Genomic DNA, 18,451 nt, shown 5'->3' on the forward strand with positions numbered 1-18,451 from the left:
CATATTAAAAAAAGTAAAATCTTTTTTTGTTTATATATATATATATATAATATATGTATATATACATACACACACACACACACACACACACATATATATATATATATATATATATAACGAATTTAATAATGGTCTAGTAATGCCATGTACTGTAATGTTGAGCATGCGCAGTCATTGGCGAATAGATGCTACATTTTCTTTTTACATAAAATATGAATAAAAAATGAGTTGTTTATACAAGAAAGTTGTATAGACATCTCATTTATATACAAGCAAAATAATTATATTTGTTTTAAGAATGATTTGCAAAGCATTCAAATAAAGTAGGATTCAAGTATTTAAATTCAAAATAATTTAATGAATATTTCTATACATATAATAGACACGCACAGGAGGAGGAAAGGGTCACAACAGTATTTGAGTCACATAGCAAATCATTGTGCAGCGGCTCCAAGGGCTGGATCAAGGCGGCAGTGACAGCGTTAGTTCGTCAATAGTGCGGCACTAACAGGCCTGCAGACCTTCTCTCACTCACACACACACACACAATTAGCGCTCACAGAGGCCGACGGGCAGCGCCTGTGTGAGGGGCTCCAACTCTGCGGCACACTTCAGAGAGAGCTGGAGCTTCAGTAGAGCCGCACACCCTTTATTCAATCAATGTCTACCCTTCTTTTGCCAATAATACCCCCATATTTATTCATCCTCTGCATCCTTGTTTTTCTAATGATCCCTGGTTCTTTTTGCTTTTCTCTCTTTCTGATCAATCTATCACAGTTACCGTACCTTAAATATCAAGTAATACAAATTTTAGCTGGAAATCCAACAAAGTGTTTATACTGAATAATCACATGGTAATGCCTGTTTTTAGATAATCTAGTAAACGAAACACTCAAAAATAAAAGGTACTTCTAATTTGATTATTTTCACCTTTGCTTTGGACAAAAACCTAAAGATAAGATCATTAATTATAAATCTGTGATCATTCACAATAAATAAATCTGGTATCAGTACATATTTAAAGTACATCACAGTAAAACAAAAGATATTACAATAATTTTATAAAATGTATCGTTCCAACACAAATTCTGGCCACATTCGAAGCCGTCACACACATCAGCGAATGCTATATTAATAGGCCAAGAATCCTTGCGACCATTGTGACAATAGCCTACATGTTATATACCATGATTTATCCACTGCCGATGGCTTTTGGTAGTTGTTTGAGGTGAGTGATGTGCACCAGTGGCTCCCATTAGAGATCAGGCCAGTGGACGAGGCTATGCTCGGGCTTCATGCCACACACCCTCTCGTGAGATTTCATCTCAACATGGGCATCTGATCCACTTCCCCAGACTGTCATCTCATCACAGAGACACAGGAGACCTGTGAGATGAAAGAGAAAGAGAGAAGAGGGATATTACAAAACTAATGGTACATTAGCTTTCATGAAACTACTTGTGGAGAGCAGTGGAAGTAAAACAAAAAACAGACCTGTCAATTACAGAAACGGTACACACAATAAAGGTAATAAGTAGTTATTTAGCAGGCTGGGGGAAAAACATGTATAAATACATGTCAATAATATTTATACATTACAATTAAACTTATGAAAAAATTTATCTATATCTCAAGTGAAGTTTCAACCAAAGTGGGTTTAATTTATTTTTTCAAATTGAGGAACCATTGTTTCCAAGTAAATTCTAAATGTTTTATGTAAGACAAATAAGTGTAAATCTAGTTTAAAATAATTGTCATTCATAAATGTTATTTATGATGATCTTCTGCAAAATCATTGCTAATGCATTATATATAGATTGATGTATTACACTAGCCCTAGTAGGTAAAAGCTCATGGCTTGAATGTCATCTGAACATGAGTGTTAAATGAGCTGAACGATTGTTACCTCCTGCACAGCATGGCCCAGAAGCTCTTCACTCTGCATTGCTTTCCTGAGGAGGTTGACATCATCAGTACTTCACTAAATCAGAGCCAAAGATTTATATCTCAATGTCAACCAGCAACAATTTCTTAACATAAAAAATATCAACAGTGTTTCTCAGAAATCACTTACTGCACCTTTAAGGGACATGGTGCTTGAAAAAATATGAGATGGGAAGAAAAAATACATTTCAAGGCTTTTGCGTTCTTGATGTGTTCAAGAAAGAAGAGCATCGATTTTTCCACCAAAATCGTAATCTCTTTAGAGGCTGAGGCTCTGTACTATAGAGCGCTTACCGGTGTATCCTGCGTAGAAGAGTGAGCGTGAAGTGAGCGCTAAGTTCCGGCTGGTATGTGGAGGGAATTACGACATACTCGCCCGGGTGTAGATGGCAAAACACACTGAGCTCCTGGGAGTGGGCATGAGGTACACAACTAACCACAGGACACATGGAACCAGGGGTTAACAGGGAGCCAGAACCACCCTCAGGTACCTGGACACATTACAATGTCATGAAGGCATATCAAAAAAAAGGAATAACTAATGAATGTTAGACACCTACACCTTAATAATACTAAATTACTATATAATTTCTAAAACAATTATAATTAGAACTGAAAACTTTTACCACAATAAACACTTTAACTTTTAAACAGTTTAGTCATATAATAAATGCCTCGAGAATTATTACAAATGAATAATTTCTGACCTTATAAATATGAAATCCGATGGCATGAAGGGCATTTTCAGGCCTGTTTTGGTGAAGAGAGACCCTTACGTTGTTACCTCCAGGGTCATAGGTCACAGTTAGGGGTATACGGGGGTTGTGTCCATGTGTGGCGAAGTTGCGACTTCCTCCAGCAGTAGAACCAACAGACCAAGAGCCATGAGAGCTGATGGCTTCCCACTCGCCCTCTGAACAGTGCTGAAGAGGAGGAGGAGCTGATTTCATCACACTGGAGAGAAAAACACAGACATTTTAAACCAATAAGATGGCGTTATTGCATCAAATCGCATATGAAGATGCAGTGTGAATATGACCACTAATAATTGGTGTTATTAAACAGTACATTTACACAGCACTGTTCAAAAGTTTGGGGTCTGTAAGATTTTTTTAAAAAAGAAATTAAAAATTGTATTCAGCAAGGATGCATTAAATTGATCAAAAGAGACAGTAAAGACATTTATATTGTTACAAAAGACTTCTGTTTCAAATAAATGCTGTTCTTTTGAATATTGTATTGAATCCTAAAAACAACCCCACTGTTTCCACTAAACACTATGCAGCACAACTGTTTTCAACACTGATAATAAGAAGAAATGTTTCTTAAAGCTGCAGTCCGTATCTTTTCCTCTTTGTCGCCATCTCTCAGTTCGAAATCTGTAACTGCAGTGATTCGCGGAATTATTATCTTTACGTGGGTTGTAAATCGGCATGAAACAGCGCGGATGAACACAGTGCTTTGAGGCGAGTGCTGCTGTCAGTCACCGCGCTGTGTGGATACTGTCATACAGAATCACAGATTCACTTTTTGAAAGTTTGACCAACATAAGAATTTTCATAAGAAAATGTCTTCTGAACAAGTAAGTAAAATCCATTTTTGTTCTGACCAACTAAAGGGGAAAAAGCATTCGACATGATAAGCTTCGTTAGATTTAATCAACGCGATTTACAGCAACCGTGCAAATTATAGCCTACTTTGTTCTCAAATTGTTCATGTTAACAACATCAGCATTGCGTGACTAATGTTAAATGTAATGTGTTTTATGGTTAGCAGCTCTCTGCGTAGTTCAGAATTCATATTCTCCATAATAGCAAAACGAGAAAGGCACAACAAAGGAAACTCCATAACTGTGTGAATTAAGAAAACGTACTGTTACACGATTGAACTATTGAAATGTCTTACTTGTTCAGCAGAAAAAAGCCGTCTCTTCTTCTGTTTTGAACCCCTTCAAAACACGGAGTTCACGCACTTTTCAAAAGCCCCGCCGATGTTTAAATCCTTGTGTTCGCATGAGACGGTTTCTTTCTCTTTCTCTAGCCACCTTAAATCCGAAGTACGAAGTCTTTTGGGTTTTATAACTGCTGAATCTCCAGTTGACACTGATGATTGTTGTTTGGATCTTTCTGGATGCCATAAGTTTAATTATGTAAAGTGCTGCAAGAAAAGCCTATACATCTAAACATCTCGTCACGCGCAGTATAGCCGGCTAGCCGAAACTCCTTCTTTATGTGTACGGGTGTGACGTCATGACGCAAAGACATGCTCGAATTTCCCGCGGAAACCCACCAGTACCACTGGAATTAAAATCATTATTACAAGCTAACCGTTTTGAATCTAGCTATGGCAAGCAGATAGTTTTGACCACTGGCAGAATAAGTTTTTTTTAATATAATTATTTTGGATTATTTTTAACTTAAAAAAGTTACGGACTGGAGCTTTAAACACCAAATCAGCATATTAGAATGATTTCTGAAGCATCATGTGACACTGAAGACTGGCGTAATTCAGCTTCGCATCACAGGAATAAATCACATTCTATAGTCAATTAAAATAGAAAACACAAAACATGTGTTAATAACATGCAATAATACTTCATATCTTTTTACAGCATTTCTGGTGAAAAAAATGCAACCTCTGTGACCATAAGAGACTTCTTTTAAAACATAAAAAAATCTTACCGACACCAAACTTTTGAACTATACAAGGAGTTCAATACAGTAAGTATGTCTTTGAGCAGAGACCTGAGAGAGGTAGAGCAGGAAGAGTGAACTCTCAAGAGGAAGCGGCCCTCGACTCCCTGCAGGAAGGTACTGGGCACCAGCAGGTAAAAACCAGCATTCAGGTGAGTGTCTACAGCCACTTCCCGATCATACGCATGTGTGTGTGACACAAGCGGAGGCTTGTTCAGTGTCCGCACCAGGTTAAAGTGTTTCTTCTCCACCTAAAATATATTATATATCACATATGACATAATGTAATATGTTCAAGCACTCAAAAAAGTTTGTTTTGTGATTCTCTAACCTTCCACACATGTAGTGCAATGGCCTGGAGGTGTGGATGAGTGCCGCCCTCTGCTGCGGGTTCAGGGATTCCGTACTGAAGCAAAGACAGCAACACTTCTCCTCTCTCGCACACTTTCAACCAGAACTTAGGGTTGCTGATAAAAGTGCTGTTGTTGCGGCAACCGCCTGCAGAGTGACCTTTAACCCAGCGACCTCTTGTCTGGTGGCTGTGGGTTAGAAAGCTTCCTACATGAAAGGAAATATAGTTCCACCACATTAATATAAATATTAAATAAATGTATACCTTTATTATTTTTAAACCTTCAAATTATCACTAGATATATCATTTATAAGACAGCAAAGGTCTGGTGATGCAAATGCTCTCAACAAGAACGTATAGCCAATACCTGTGTAGATGCTTTGGAGGTGTCCAGCAACACTGATGGGATAGCCCACCGTGACCTCGTCAAATTCCTGCTGGAATTCTGTCACGTCCATCCAGAATTCTCCCTCTGCTGTGCGGCGCAGTAAAGCCTGAGCGCAGGAGGCCTCCAGAGAAGCCCATCCTGATCCGCTGTCGAGAGAGACCGACAGAACCAGTCAGACAGAAGCAGCCTTTCCACTATCGCCAACATATGTGTATGATTGTTCCAAACAAATGACCACCAATATGTTTGAAAGAAAAACCTAGTAGGTTTTCTAGAGACAATCTAAGTAAATACTTTATATAATTTAACAACTCTAAAATAATTATTTCAGACATAATTATTCATTAACCACTAATTTTAAAGAAATAGTGTTTAAAAAAATTACATTTTAGTGGAAAAATATTGTTAATTCTCGCTTTGTTCTTCAATAATATCATAGTTTTGATAAGGTCAGGTTGCATTCAGTCTAATCACAAAAGTTTAAATAGTTCAATGCATCCGAAGTTCAAATAGGATCTTAAAAATCTACATATACATATGATCAGAACTGCTCTCCATTGGAAATCAATGACTTTCGGCCTGTCAGTTGTCGGAGATACAAACAGCACTGCAGTTACTAATAAAAGTAAAATAGATGCAAATTTCTGAGAAGAATCTTATTATCATGTTAGTTAAGTATGTTAAATCAATCCACACAGATATTTACAATTCTAATAACAAATCTATTTATAACGCATATGGAAAATAAGGTATTTAACACACAAAATAAATGTGAAAATGGACTAGTATGTGATCATTCAGCATTTTTTCCCTCCACACCTCTCCCTCCACACCCCGGCCCAGCTCCTCCTCCCCCAGGGGTTTCTTATCCTGATCAGCTCCACTTGTTCGCCTGTAGTCGTTGTCACATTTGTCCACTCCACCACACTCATGGCATGGAACTGGCCAAGCTCTGGGACACCTGCAGAGAGAGAGAGAGAACAAACCCATTACTAGAGCTAATACAGTACATCATACCTGACTGAACTGGGCAAAATGAGGCTCATGTACATTATACCTCCTTTTAATACACCTTATAATGTACCTGGCTCGCAGATCACTTTTCTCATTGTTATTGCATAAACGAATACTGCAATATTTCTCACCTCTTTTCTCATTGAAAAACAGCGAGGCATGCTATCAAAAAAAATTATGTGAAAACCTTCTATAAGGAAGAAGCACCTTCCTCTAAATATTTCCTGTGGTATTTTGTGAAAGATTTTCTGCCAATTGTAAAATTGGCAGCAAAAAATTCAAGGTATGAATAGGAACATTGTAAAATCTGTTAACTATTAACTATTGCTGCTATAGTCTACAATCACTCCCAAATAGTGTTGTAATCGGTAACTAAGACTATTAAAAACAGTTTTGTTAATAAAATAAACATTAACTGAATTAAAATAAACTATTTTAAAAAAATAGAAATGTTGCCTTGGCAACTAACTGAAATAAAATAAGCTTAATTTGAATTACTAAAATCGAAGAATTTTATTTTTAAATGAACAACAATTAAGAAAAATGACAAAAACACACAGCAAAATTACTAAAACTTAAACTAACATTAAAATGAAAACTGAAAATATAAAAATAAAATATTTTTAAATACTATAATTCCATATTACAGTAATATTACAACACTGTCTGGCAGTGTCAAACAACAGTTACTTGTTGTTTGTCACGTAAAGTCACATTTATTTATATAGTGCATATCAAAGCACATAATATAATTTATATCAAAGTAGTTTCACGATAATAAACAGGAAAATTACAGTGTTAATGTTGCAAAATTCATCAATATAATATATATATATACACTCACCGGCCACTTTATTAGGTACACCTGTCCAACTGCTCGTTAACACTTAATTTCTAAGCAGCCAATCACATGGCGGCAACTCAGTGCATTTAGGCATGTAGACATGGTCAAGACAATCTCCTGCAGTTCAAACCGAGCATCAGTATGGGGAAGAAAGGTGATTTGAGTGACTTTGAACGTGGCATGATTGTTGGTGCCAGAAGGGCTGGTCTGAGTATTTCAGAAACTGCTAATCTACTGGGATTTTCACGCACAACCATCTCTAGGGTTTACAGAGAATGGTCCGAAAAAGAAAAAACATCCAGTGAGCGGCAGTTCTGTGGGCGGAAATGCCTTGTTGATGCCAGAGGTCAGAGGAGAATGGCCAGACTGGTTCGAGCTGATAGAAGGGCAACAGTGACTGAAATAACCACTCGTTACAACCGAGGTATGCAGCAAAGCATTTGTGAAGCCACAACACGCACAACCTTGAGGCGGATGGGCTACAACAGCAGAAGACTCCACCGGGTACCACTCATCTCCACTACAAATAGGAAAAAGAGGCTACAATTTGCAAGAGCTCCCCAAAATTGAACAGTTGAAGACTGGAAAAATGTTGCCTGGTCTGATGAGTCTCGATTTCTGTTGAGACATTCAGATGTTAGAGTCAGAATTTGGCGTAAACAGAATGAGAACATGGAACCATCATGCCTTGTTACCACTGTGCAGGCTGGTGGTGGTGGTGTAATGGTGTGGGGGATGTTTTCCTGGCACACTTTAGGCCCCTTAGTGCCAATTGGGCATCGTTTAAATGGCACGGCCTACCTGAGCATTGTTTCTGACCATGTCCATCCCTTTATGGCCACCATGTACCCATCCTCTGATGGCTACTTCCACCATGTCACAAAGCTCTAATCATTTCAAATTGGTTTCTTGAACATGACAATGAGTTCACTGTACTAAAATGGCCTCCACAGTCACCAGATCTCAACCCAATAGAGCATCTTTGGGATGTGGTGGAACGGGAGATTCGCATCATGGATGTGCAGCCGACAAATCTGCGGCAACTGTGTGATGCCATCATGTCAATATGGACCAAACTCCCTGAGGAATGCTTCCAGCACCTTGTTGAATCTATGCCACGAAGAATTGAGGCAGTTCTGAAGGCAAAAGGGGGTCCAACCCGTTACTAGCATGGGGTACCTAATAAAGTGGCCGGTGAGTGTATATACACACACATACATACATACAAATTAATCATTTATTAAATTAATTAAATTTCAGTTGCAATGAATTTCTACAGAAGGCAATAGCATCATTATTCAGCTCAATTTAGTTCAATGTTGTTTCAGGTCGGTTCAATAACTGTCAGTTGCAAGTTAGTGTCAATATCCAGCTCAATTAAATTCAAATTCAGTGGTTACTTTTCTCTCTCACCCATGGAGGCACTGTGAACACAGCAGCTGATGGCACATCGCTCCTTCAGCTCCAGCGAGAGTTGAGATAGACTCGTCCCGTTAGCGGTGTGTTGAATCTGGGTGTCGTTGGACTGTGGTGATGACTCCGCCCCTTTTAGACTCCATCGTACCACAATGGTTCCGCTCAGGTCCACCACTGCCTCACATACTTGGCCTGCCCACAAACGCTCATATGAACCATGTAGCCTAGTATGAACAACAGTTGCCAACACTTCAATTATTATGATCTGGTCTTAGTTCAAACATCAAATCAAAATTATATTTTATACTTCAGACATCTTTGTACCAGCACATACTTGGCATATGCTTTCTCCAAAAGTGCTACCCAGAATGCCCTAGGGCTCTGGCATCGTGAGAAGCAGAGAGTGTCATTGATACAGGGCAGCCGGTCATCCACCCGTACCTCTATCCAGTCCCCGTTCCGCCAGAATCGAAACCGGAACTCACCGTGATATGCACAGTCGCCCCACAAAGGCTGTTCCGGTGGAAATACCTGATAACAAACACAAACACACATTAAAATACACCTAGAGCACATTCAGTTGAAATTTGTGGATGAAATTGTGAAAGAAACAACCCTCAGCAGTGTTGTCATAATGTTTTAGAATTGGAAAATGTGTGAAGAAAATTACATAATTGCATAAATGATGGATAAATATAAAACTATCGATTTAAAGATGTTGATAATATAAAAAAGCAATATAGTTATGTTTAATGCACAATATCCATATATATATATATATATATATATATATATATATATACACACACACACACAAAAATATTTGTATAAAGACTCCATTACATTATTCACAGTGCTTCATGGGAGTGGGCGGATCTTTTGGTGTGATTTGCTTGTCGTGATTCTCTGATTCACCGTGTCTACACTGGACATGTCAAAGCGATCGTGCAAACACATTTGTTCCTCATGTCAGAAGTAGCACGAGCCCTTGAAGTACGTCAGAAATAGAACGGGGCATCAGATTACTGTCTGGAATTTGCCGACCACTATTCGATTTTGACGCATCACACGCGTTTGATGTAGACGCGGTGTAATGTAGTTTTTCTTAAAGGGATACTCCACTTTTTTTGGAAATAGGCTCATTTTACAACTCCCCCAGAGTTAAACTGTTGAGTTTTACCGTTTTCGAATCCATTCAGCCGATCTCCGGGTCTGACGGTACCACTTTTAGCATAGCTTAGGATAGATCATTGAAGTGGACAAGACCATTAGCATCTCTCTCAAAAAAATGACTAAAGAGTTTCGATATTTTTCCTATTTAAAACTTGACTCTTCTGTAGTTACATCGTGCACTAAGACCGACGGGAAATGTAAAGTTGCGATTTTCTAGGCTGATATGGCTAGGAACTATTCTCTCATTCCTGCGTAATAATCAAGAAACTTTGCTGCCGTACCATGAGTGCAGCAGGCGCAATGATATTATGCAGCGCAAACACAAACTTATATGGTCACACAGGAAGTAACCTAGCTGGGGACTATTTTCAGGCACTGCGTTATATCATTGGGCCTGCTGCAGACATGGTACGGCAGCAAAGTTTCTTGATGAAGTAATTTATATAAAAAACAAATATTCTCAGTTTATGCAATCTGTATGAAAAGAGAGTGTTGTCAGTATTTTTTTCCCCAGCTCATTTTTCCCTACGCACAGACGCGTACCATACGCCGTACCCTTCGCCGTAACCTGACGCGCACCTCCTCAAAAATGTAACTACACGTCGCGACGACGCGGACCGCAAGATCTGTGATTGGTCGGCTTGGTAGCATCGCGTTTCCTCCTATGCATTTCCGGCGTGTTCTTCTGCACCGCCCGCCATTTTTAAATTCTAAGTACAGCGAAACTGTTAAAAAAACTAAAAATTTACCTTTTCCACCTCAATAAGCTCCAACTCCAACATGATCTGCTCTCTTTCAGTCGCCATTGCTTGTAGTAACCTAAACTCAAAACAGCCGCGAGGAATCTTCTTCTTCTTGCCGCGAGGAATCTAAACACAGTGGAACATTAAAACCCTCCGCCGCCAACTAGCGTTTCGGCGCTGTACTGCAGAGCAACGCAGACCTAAACGCAGAAGTATAAATGCTCATGACGGCGTCGCCTACGTGCGTAGCCTACGCCGTACACTACGGCGTACACTCGACGCAGAAGTATAAATTGGCCTTAATGCGTAATCTGCTGCCGCACCGCGCTGATTCAGAGCAATTGAAAGCTGGTAGCAGAAGAATTCAACAAGTGAAACGTAGTTAAAATAATTCATAATCACAATACTGAAATGTAATTGAATAAATAATGAAAACATTTCAACATAAAACATTGCAATAAAAACATTTAGGCTACATGAATGAGGCTTTACAACTTTATCAGCGTACAGACGGTAGCTCAGTGATCAACGCAACGACACGAGCTTCGAGGAGCTTCAATCGACCCGAGATCGAATCTCAATGTAGCATACATGTTGTTAACCGATGTTGTCCTACAGCGTTTATATTTTCCCACCTTGATGCTTAAATAGGTAACTGTTTATATCTGTTTACTTATTTAAAGTCAAGAGTTTTGTTTGATTATCATTACAACATAAATTTGCTACATTCCTGTAGAACCGCAGCCGCTGCACAAACGACAAAAACTGATGAAGGAAGATTGTCAGCCGATTGCATCAGAAATTGAAAATGAAGAAGCTCGTCTTTTTTGTCTGCTAAATTATTGTGTAATGTAAAAGAACACTAAAATTACTTAAGTTTGAAACCAAGTTCGAACATTTCAAGGTTTACATTTTTTAATTTAAAACAGGGTTACATCGGGTTTAGAGTTTATTTCTTTTGCGATGCAAAATAAGAAACACTAGGCTAATCTTATTCTTGCGACATTTTAAATTTGTATTGCCAAAGAAATTACAGCTAAATTAAACAATTAAAACAGTAGGCCTACAAAACGAAAATTGTCCAAAGAAACATAATTAAATTAAAAACATGCGTTTCTCTTTGCCTCTCTCGCGCTGGATCTCTTTTTAACAAGTTTATTTAGTCTCCCTCGCTGCGCGCGCCGGGTCTCTCTCTCGAAATTAAACATTTCAGGGTAAAAACACATCATACAGCTGATAATACTGTATATGTCGCTGCGTGTCAGCCATACAAATCACGAAAAAATTATTTAACCTTTAATTGTTGCTTCAAAGACACAGCTTGCCTTGTTGAATTCACCTTACAATAACTTCAATTGAAATTTTGTGTGAAAAAAACTTTAAATAGGTTACAATAAATAAACTACAATATTTATAATTTAATAAGATATGGGGTCTACATTTGGACACAGATTTATCCTTACAATAATTTTGCCTGCTCATCAGGCTGGCTATCCGACACTCTCCATATGAAAGAGGAACATTAACACCTTTGTCCAGCAACTGTCCCTCCAACCCCCCACAGGCTATCGGAGTCTGAGGCTGAGAAGTCACAAAGAGAAGTCGCAATTCACACTTAAATCGCTATTCTAGACAGTGTTGATAATGAAGGAATTAAATGATTTAAGTTACATGTAGCCTAGTGATATTTCTGTCATAAAAGTTTATTACTAAATATTTCATTATTTCAATAATTGATGAAATAAAACTGGTTTGGGCCAGCTTTTTCCAAGCAAAACTAAATATAATCTGAAAAATCGCATGTTAATTTGTTGTCATGAACAAAATGTTCAACTCAATATTAAATTCTACAGGGATCTTTGGATCCTTACAAGGCATGCAATTTGTGAATTAAGTTTTTATTTTATTTTGTATTATTCAAATAAATATCGAAACACGGTGCTTCGTGGTAATGCTGCTAAATTAAATAACATTTATAGAATAATTATGAACTTAAATGAAACAATATCGCAACATTTCGACAAATACATTATTTGATCTGTTTTTACATTTTAATTCAGGGCGATTTAGCCTACATAGAGTGAGATTTTCACCCTTGTCTTGTCATTTTCTCATTGGGAAGCGCTTACATTGCATGTTTGAGTAGATTCTCTGTACCTCTCGTTTTCATATGGATTAGCCTACATAATCAGATAACATTTATTAGCCTAAATATTTAGACATTTAAAGGCTTTAGACATAGCCGATTTCTTATCGTGACTGAGCTGAAGTGGCTTTCGGTTCATTTTTTGTGACCCGCAGTTCCCGGAGACAGAGACGACAGATATACTGTTTTTGTCGTTAGCCTATATGAATACAAGTTTACAGTTTTGAACGATGTAAGCTACTCTACTCTTATCTGTATGACCAAAAAATTACGGGGGGGATTAAAATAATTCAGCAGAAGCAGGGATGTTTAGACCAGAAGGAAATCCTAGTCCCCCCTGGCAAATCACACTTTACTTAAAACCATGTTTTTAAAAAACTCTAGGTTGTAGGGAACAGACCTCTCTGCCATGCGCGCGCATGGTTTGGAGCACAATATCTGTCTCGCATGCACGCTCGCTCTAGATAGATTACGGGATATTTTAACTAATTTGCGGTATAACTAGTCGATCACGAGTGGCTCAACAGGTAGATCTATAGATAAACTATATCTTTTAGGAATTTGACCGACCGGGTTGACACTTCAGCGTGAGAAATCGGGGGTGTGGCGTGAGAGCGTGAGATTTGGGTCAATTGCGTGAGTAGCCTACTCTCACGCTCAATGCGTGAGAGTTGGCAGCCCTGAAAAAAAAAAAAAAATATATATATATATATATATATATATATATATATATATATATATATATATATATATATATATATAGGCTATATATAATTAATTTTTTTACAGAACTGCTTTTGAAATTACGATTGGTAGCCTATTATTATACAGATGCAAAGTCGTTCTGTTGGATACTATTTTGTTCCTTAGTGTAAAATGGAAATGCATGATAATTGTATTTTATAAATATAAGCAAAAAAAAAACTGTATGGTGTAACAGAGTTTTAGAGCTAGACAAATCTAAATAAATATAAAATTTATAGCAGACCATGTTTGTGCGGGATTTGAAGCCGTGTCATCTTGATGATGAACCCTAAGTTCTACCGCTCAGCTATGAATTTTCTCACTGAGAAATACCCAAACGTCTGTTTCTCACATGAGCGATTTTTTCATTTAGCCTGTGAGTGTAGGCCTATACTTTAGCCTTTTACAGTTTTAAAAGATTATATCTTATCTGTATGACCAACAATTACGGAGTAGGCTAAAAATGTTTGTTGTAGGCTTATTTGGAAATTACCATAACTTGTAGTATTTCATCCTTAAGGCCTGTACACACCGGGACGAATATCGGCTCGCGTTATTCGTCAGCGTTTTTCAACGCGTTTTTTGTGTTCACACCCAAGCGATTTTCGCTGACGATGAGCCGAGTGAACACGCAAATTCATTCCCTGACATTAGATGGCGCTTAATGTAAAACAGAAATACCCCGGTCCACAAAGTGGCGCTGCGCAACTACGCTTCTGACACTCGCTTGTCACTCAGAAGAAGAGAGCAAGTTTGTCGCGTTTGTTATATGGTTCTTTATTGTCGTTGGTGTCTCTTTATAAAGACACCAACAAGACCAGCAGCTCTACTCATCTAGCCTTACATCTTCCTCGTCTTATTTCTTCCCGGCAGAGTGTAGACGCTGTATATCTTCTTCGCCGTTACGTATGTGTGCTCGGCAAGACCGTTTTGTGTTTGAGCGCCCCCAAGTTGTGTTTTACTGTAACTTCAGAAGCTCCAGACACGTGAGCAAAAGCGCCAATCTCATTGGTCGGATAGTTTTTGACGCGGCGCGTCAAACCAAAAAAACGAACCCGAGGCGTTTTTAAAAAAATGACGCTTTTACGCGTGGCGTTTTACGCGTTGGTGTGAACACTCACATTGGCGCCCTTTGTTTAGTCACGAGGCGTTAAACGTCGGCGAATAACGCGCGCGAAATTCGTCCCGGTGTGAACAGGCCTTTAGGCTACAGACATTAGCCCCACTTACGTTTTGCTAAATGTCCCTTTGCGCCACCTGGCGGTCGTTTCGCGAACGACTTTGAAATGCGACTGGTTTATTTTTACCGCGGTGGATGGCTAAAAATGGGATGTGGATGGCTAAAAGGTGTGACTAAAAATGTGCTTTTGGCTTTCATTTATATTTTGATTGTTTGTATATATATACACTACCGTTCAAAAGTTTGGGGTCGGTACGATTTTAAATACTTTTAAAAGAATTATCTTCTGCTAACCATGGCTGCGCTTATTTGATTAAAAATACAACAAAAATCAGTTATAGTATTAAATATTATTCCAGTGTAAATCAGCTGTTTTCTGTGTGAATATATAGTAAAGTGTAATTTATTCCTGTGATCAAAGCTGAATTTTCAGCATCACCAGTGTCAGTGTCTTCAGTGTCAAATAATCCTTCACAAATCAGTATAATATGAGGATTTGATGCTCAAGAAACATTTATTATTATTATCAATGTTGAAACAGTTGTTGGTCTGTCAGTTGTACAGTTTTTTTTTTTTTTTTTTTTTAGGATTCTTTGATGAATAGGGTTAGGTTTAGAATCTTTTGTAACATTATAAATGTCTTTACTGTCACTTTCGATCAAATGAATTATTCCTTGATAAATAAAAGTATTGATTTCTTTCCTCCAAAAAATAAAAATAAAATTCTCACTGACCCCAAACTTTTGAACGGTAGTGTATATATATATATATGTGTGTGTGTGTGTGTGTATAAATATTTATTTATTTATTTATATATATATATATATATTGTCCTTGCATTCTTTCTTGTGTGACACCCCTGAATGAAAGGCTCATTAGTATGCAGTCTGCTCAGGTGAGAACTGCCTAATTATTCATGAGGGGGTTGGGCCGTTCCGCCCATCCGCATATTGCCTTTGCAAACAAAAAAATGTTTTTCACAATTTAAAACAATCTATTGTTTTATGTGAATGATTAGACAGAATGATTTTCAGATCAATTCGAAGCAAAAACTCTAGGCGACAACATCCACTAGTCAAAAGTCTTGTGGACAGATATTTAGTATGTTATTTGTGGCCTTATATTAGAAACTTTAGTTTTTAGTTTTTTCAATAACCACGCATAAACAATATTCTCTCAAAAATACAAACATGTATTAACATGTTGTTCACATATTATGGTAGCCCTGTGTGTGCTATATAGAGTGTAATTTCACCTGTGCCATTAATATGTTTATAAGCAACTGAAAAAAGCACAAATGTCAGAGCATGCCAAAACATCTCAAGGACCCCGAAAACACCTCAGACCCCTGACAGTGTTCACCTTGTTCAGAAGATGCTGGTTCTTGAGTAACATGGAGCAGGCACAGAGCAACCAGCAGTCTCCCAGAATGCCTTGCTTTGGGTGGGCCTGCACAGGGTCATCAGGGAAGAGTTGAGGCTGCTTGCAGATTTCCTGGGAAATATGCAAAGAAAGCCAGTTTCAGACAGTTTGTATTGTTATAGACCCAGTGAATTCACTTAACGAGTGCAGTATTTTTGCCATATGCAGTATTTCCTATTAAAATAAAATATTTGGGACATATCGAAGGGCTCATCTTCCTTCTTTTTTAAATGCATAAGCAATCTGATACCGTATAGGCAAAATTTAATTTTGTCAATATTTAGGAGTACTATATCACAGTACCCTGATGAAAAATAAGTTTATTCAAGTGTGCTATTAGTTTACTTCTTTTAAACTAAAAATAAGAAATAATACTTTCAGTCTACTTTATGTACTTCTCAGAAAATATACTTAAAATTGTACTTTTTTAAAAGTATATTTGACTTACTGACAGAAAGGTTTAAGTATATTTGGCCTATACTTGTACTCAATCTTCTGATTGAGATATACTTAAAAGTATAATTAAGTATACTTTATCTACATAAAGTATACTTGAACTTTACTTAAGTATACTAAATAAAATAAACTTGAAGTATACCTATTGTTTGTAAGTCTTAAAGCTAACCCACTAAAAGCCACAAAACTTTCATTTTGATGTCAATGAGTTTTTAAAATAGTGATAAACGCCAACCCAAATGAAAATCAGTTCTTAAAGAAAGTCTTCATTCTGTGCTCATTGGAAATGCGTCTGTTTGCTATATAATATCACGGGTGTGAAAGAGTGACTGTGTGTGTGTGTGTGTGTGTGTGTGAAAGAGTGACACGTTACCTGTGGGCGGAGCCATGTGACATCACCCAACAATTTGGAGAGAGGCGTGGTGTAATCACAGAAGACTGAGGAATCATCAGCTGGAAAGTCAAGGTCCACAAACACTGATTGGTTCTCAGTCTCCGTTTCCATGGCAACCAGACCAGCTTCACTCCTGTTAGACGAAAGGCTAGAAGTAACCAGCACACCTGTGATAATCTGAGCACGATTTGCGTTTTAAAACTAATTATCATTATCATAGCTTCATTGCCTTTGCTTGTTCCTGCATATACTGTATGTGCTAGTCAAAGAAGTAACGTTATATCAAAAGAAGGCAGTAACCTGAAAACTAATTTGTCCTGGTGAATGCTTTCCAGTTTAAAGTTTAAGCTACAGTGGCGTTAAAGGCGGCTTTTAATGGGAATTTTGGCTTTCCAACACCGTTTTAGTGACAAACTTGTTCAGATATCAAGCATCAGAGTAAGCAGTATTAATCATAATTCATCAAGACGTACCGTCATGTCAGCTGTGTTGATAACCCGTTAGTCATGCTACTGGCAGGTTTGAATGACACGAGATAGAGGCAAAGAAAGGCATATACAATTAAATTAAATCAACCTTGAAATCGCATGCCGTCACCCTGAGGTAGTTGAAACACACTCAATAGGTTCAAAGAAACAAAAACACTGCACCTGAACTGAGCACCAAGGCGTTTCATCCCATAACCGGAAGGACGCGCGCGCCGTGGACAGCGCTGTCATCCGGGGCGGAGGCGGGAGCTGCAGCTGGCGCGCCCCCTAGTGGAGCTCCTCTGAACAGGTATTACAGTTAAAGCGCACTTTGCTTGGCTTTAGCTATTTCTTCCATTTCTTTCTATTTTAGCATTCTTATACGACTTATTTTTCGTGGTAAATAAAAACAACAACACATTGACACCCTATTAATATGAGATAATAAACAAAACAGTAAAAGAAAACAGTTCTTACTGATAATATATGATGAATAAAAGTAAGTAGGCCTATAAAATGTAGTATAATGTATAGGAATTATCAATAGCGAAGTTTTCTCTTTTAAACAAATAGGCCACAGTTTATTGGAGCCACAAAAAAACAATGAAGCGTATAATGCATATAAATATGCTGTAGCCTGCAATTTGAAAAAAATTAAGGATGGTATATATAGGCTACCAAGCTTTTTGCTATTTATCATCAGCACAAATACAATGGAGTAGGCTGCAGATCCGTTTCCTCATGGACAAAGGTTATGATAAATTATTAGTGCAAACTGAGCTCTAAGAGTGGTTAAACCCATTGATTAGGCTAATGAAGCAGGTTATGACAAATCATAAAACTTTAAAGCAGAACAGCATCAACAGTGAAAGTTCCTTTTAACTGTGACTTATACATGATGTGTACATACTGTATACATCAACATTTGTAACAATCTGCTGTCCATGTTCTGATAAGCATTAACACATTGTTCTAATGAACATAACATATTAATCACATATCTCTCTAATAGCCTCTCTTAATTTGTTCTTACCAAAATAATTATTCTAAAAATATACTTGGAGATGTGATAAAT

At 37.8% G+C, this 18,451-nt stretch overlaps 1 protein-coding gene across 2 annotated transcripts; it reads right to left on the minus strand.

The window, feature by feature from the left end:
* Positions 1–337: 337 nt before the first annotated feature.
* On the minus strand, positions 338–17,620 carry capn10 (calpain 10). 2 transcript variants are annotated; one of them, XM_056260288.1, is made up of 13 exons: positions 17,383–17,620; positions 16,889–17,042; positions 16,000–16,131; positions 8,986–9,182; positions 8,649–8,875; positions 6,197–6,338; positions 5,357–5,523; positions 4,969–5,195; positions 4,689–4,888; positions 2,652–2,898; positions 2,239–2,435; positions 1,907–1,952; positions 338–1,386 (listed from the first exon to the last, which is right to left on the minus strand). In XM_056260288.1, exons 2-13 carry the CDS (start codon positions 17,018–17,020, stop codon positions 1,360–1,362), a joined length of 1,941 nt encoding a protein of 646 aa, XP_056116263.1. In that variant the 5' UTR covers positions 17,021–17,042; positions 17,383–17,620; the 3' UTR covers positions 338–1,359. The 2 variants fall into 2 exon arrangements, with proteins under 2 accessions (XP_056116263.1, XP_056116257.1); XM_056260282.1 differs by having other exon boundaries at positions 16,889–17,057.
* Positions 17,621–18,451: the final 831 nt, after the last annotated feature.

Source organism: Rhinichthys klamathensis, unplaced genomic scaffold (genome assembly GCF_029890125.1).
Source record: "Rhinichthys klamathensis goyatoka isolate OS25496 unplaced genomic scaffold, OSU_Roscu_1.1 h1tg000008l_1, whole genome shotgun sequence".
Lineage (NCBI taxonomy): Eukaryota > Metazoa > Chordata > Actinopteri > Cypriniformes > Leuciscidae > Rhinichthys > Rhinichthys klamathensis.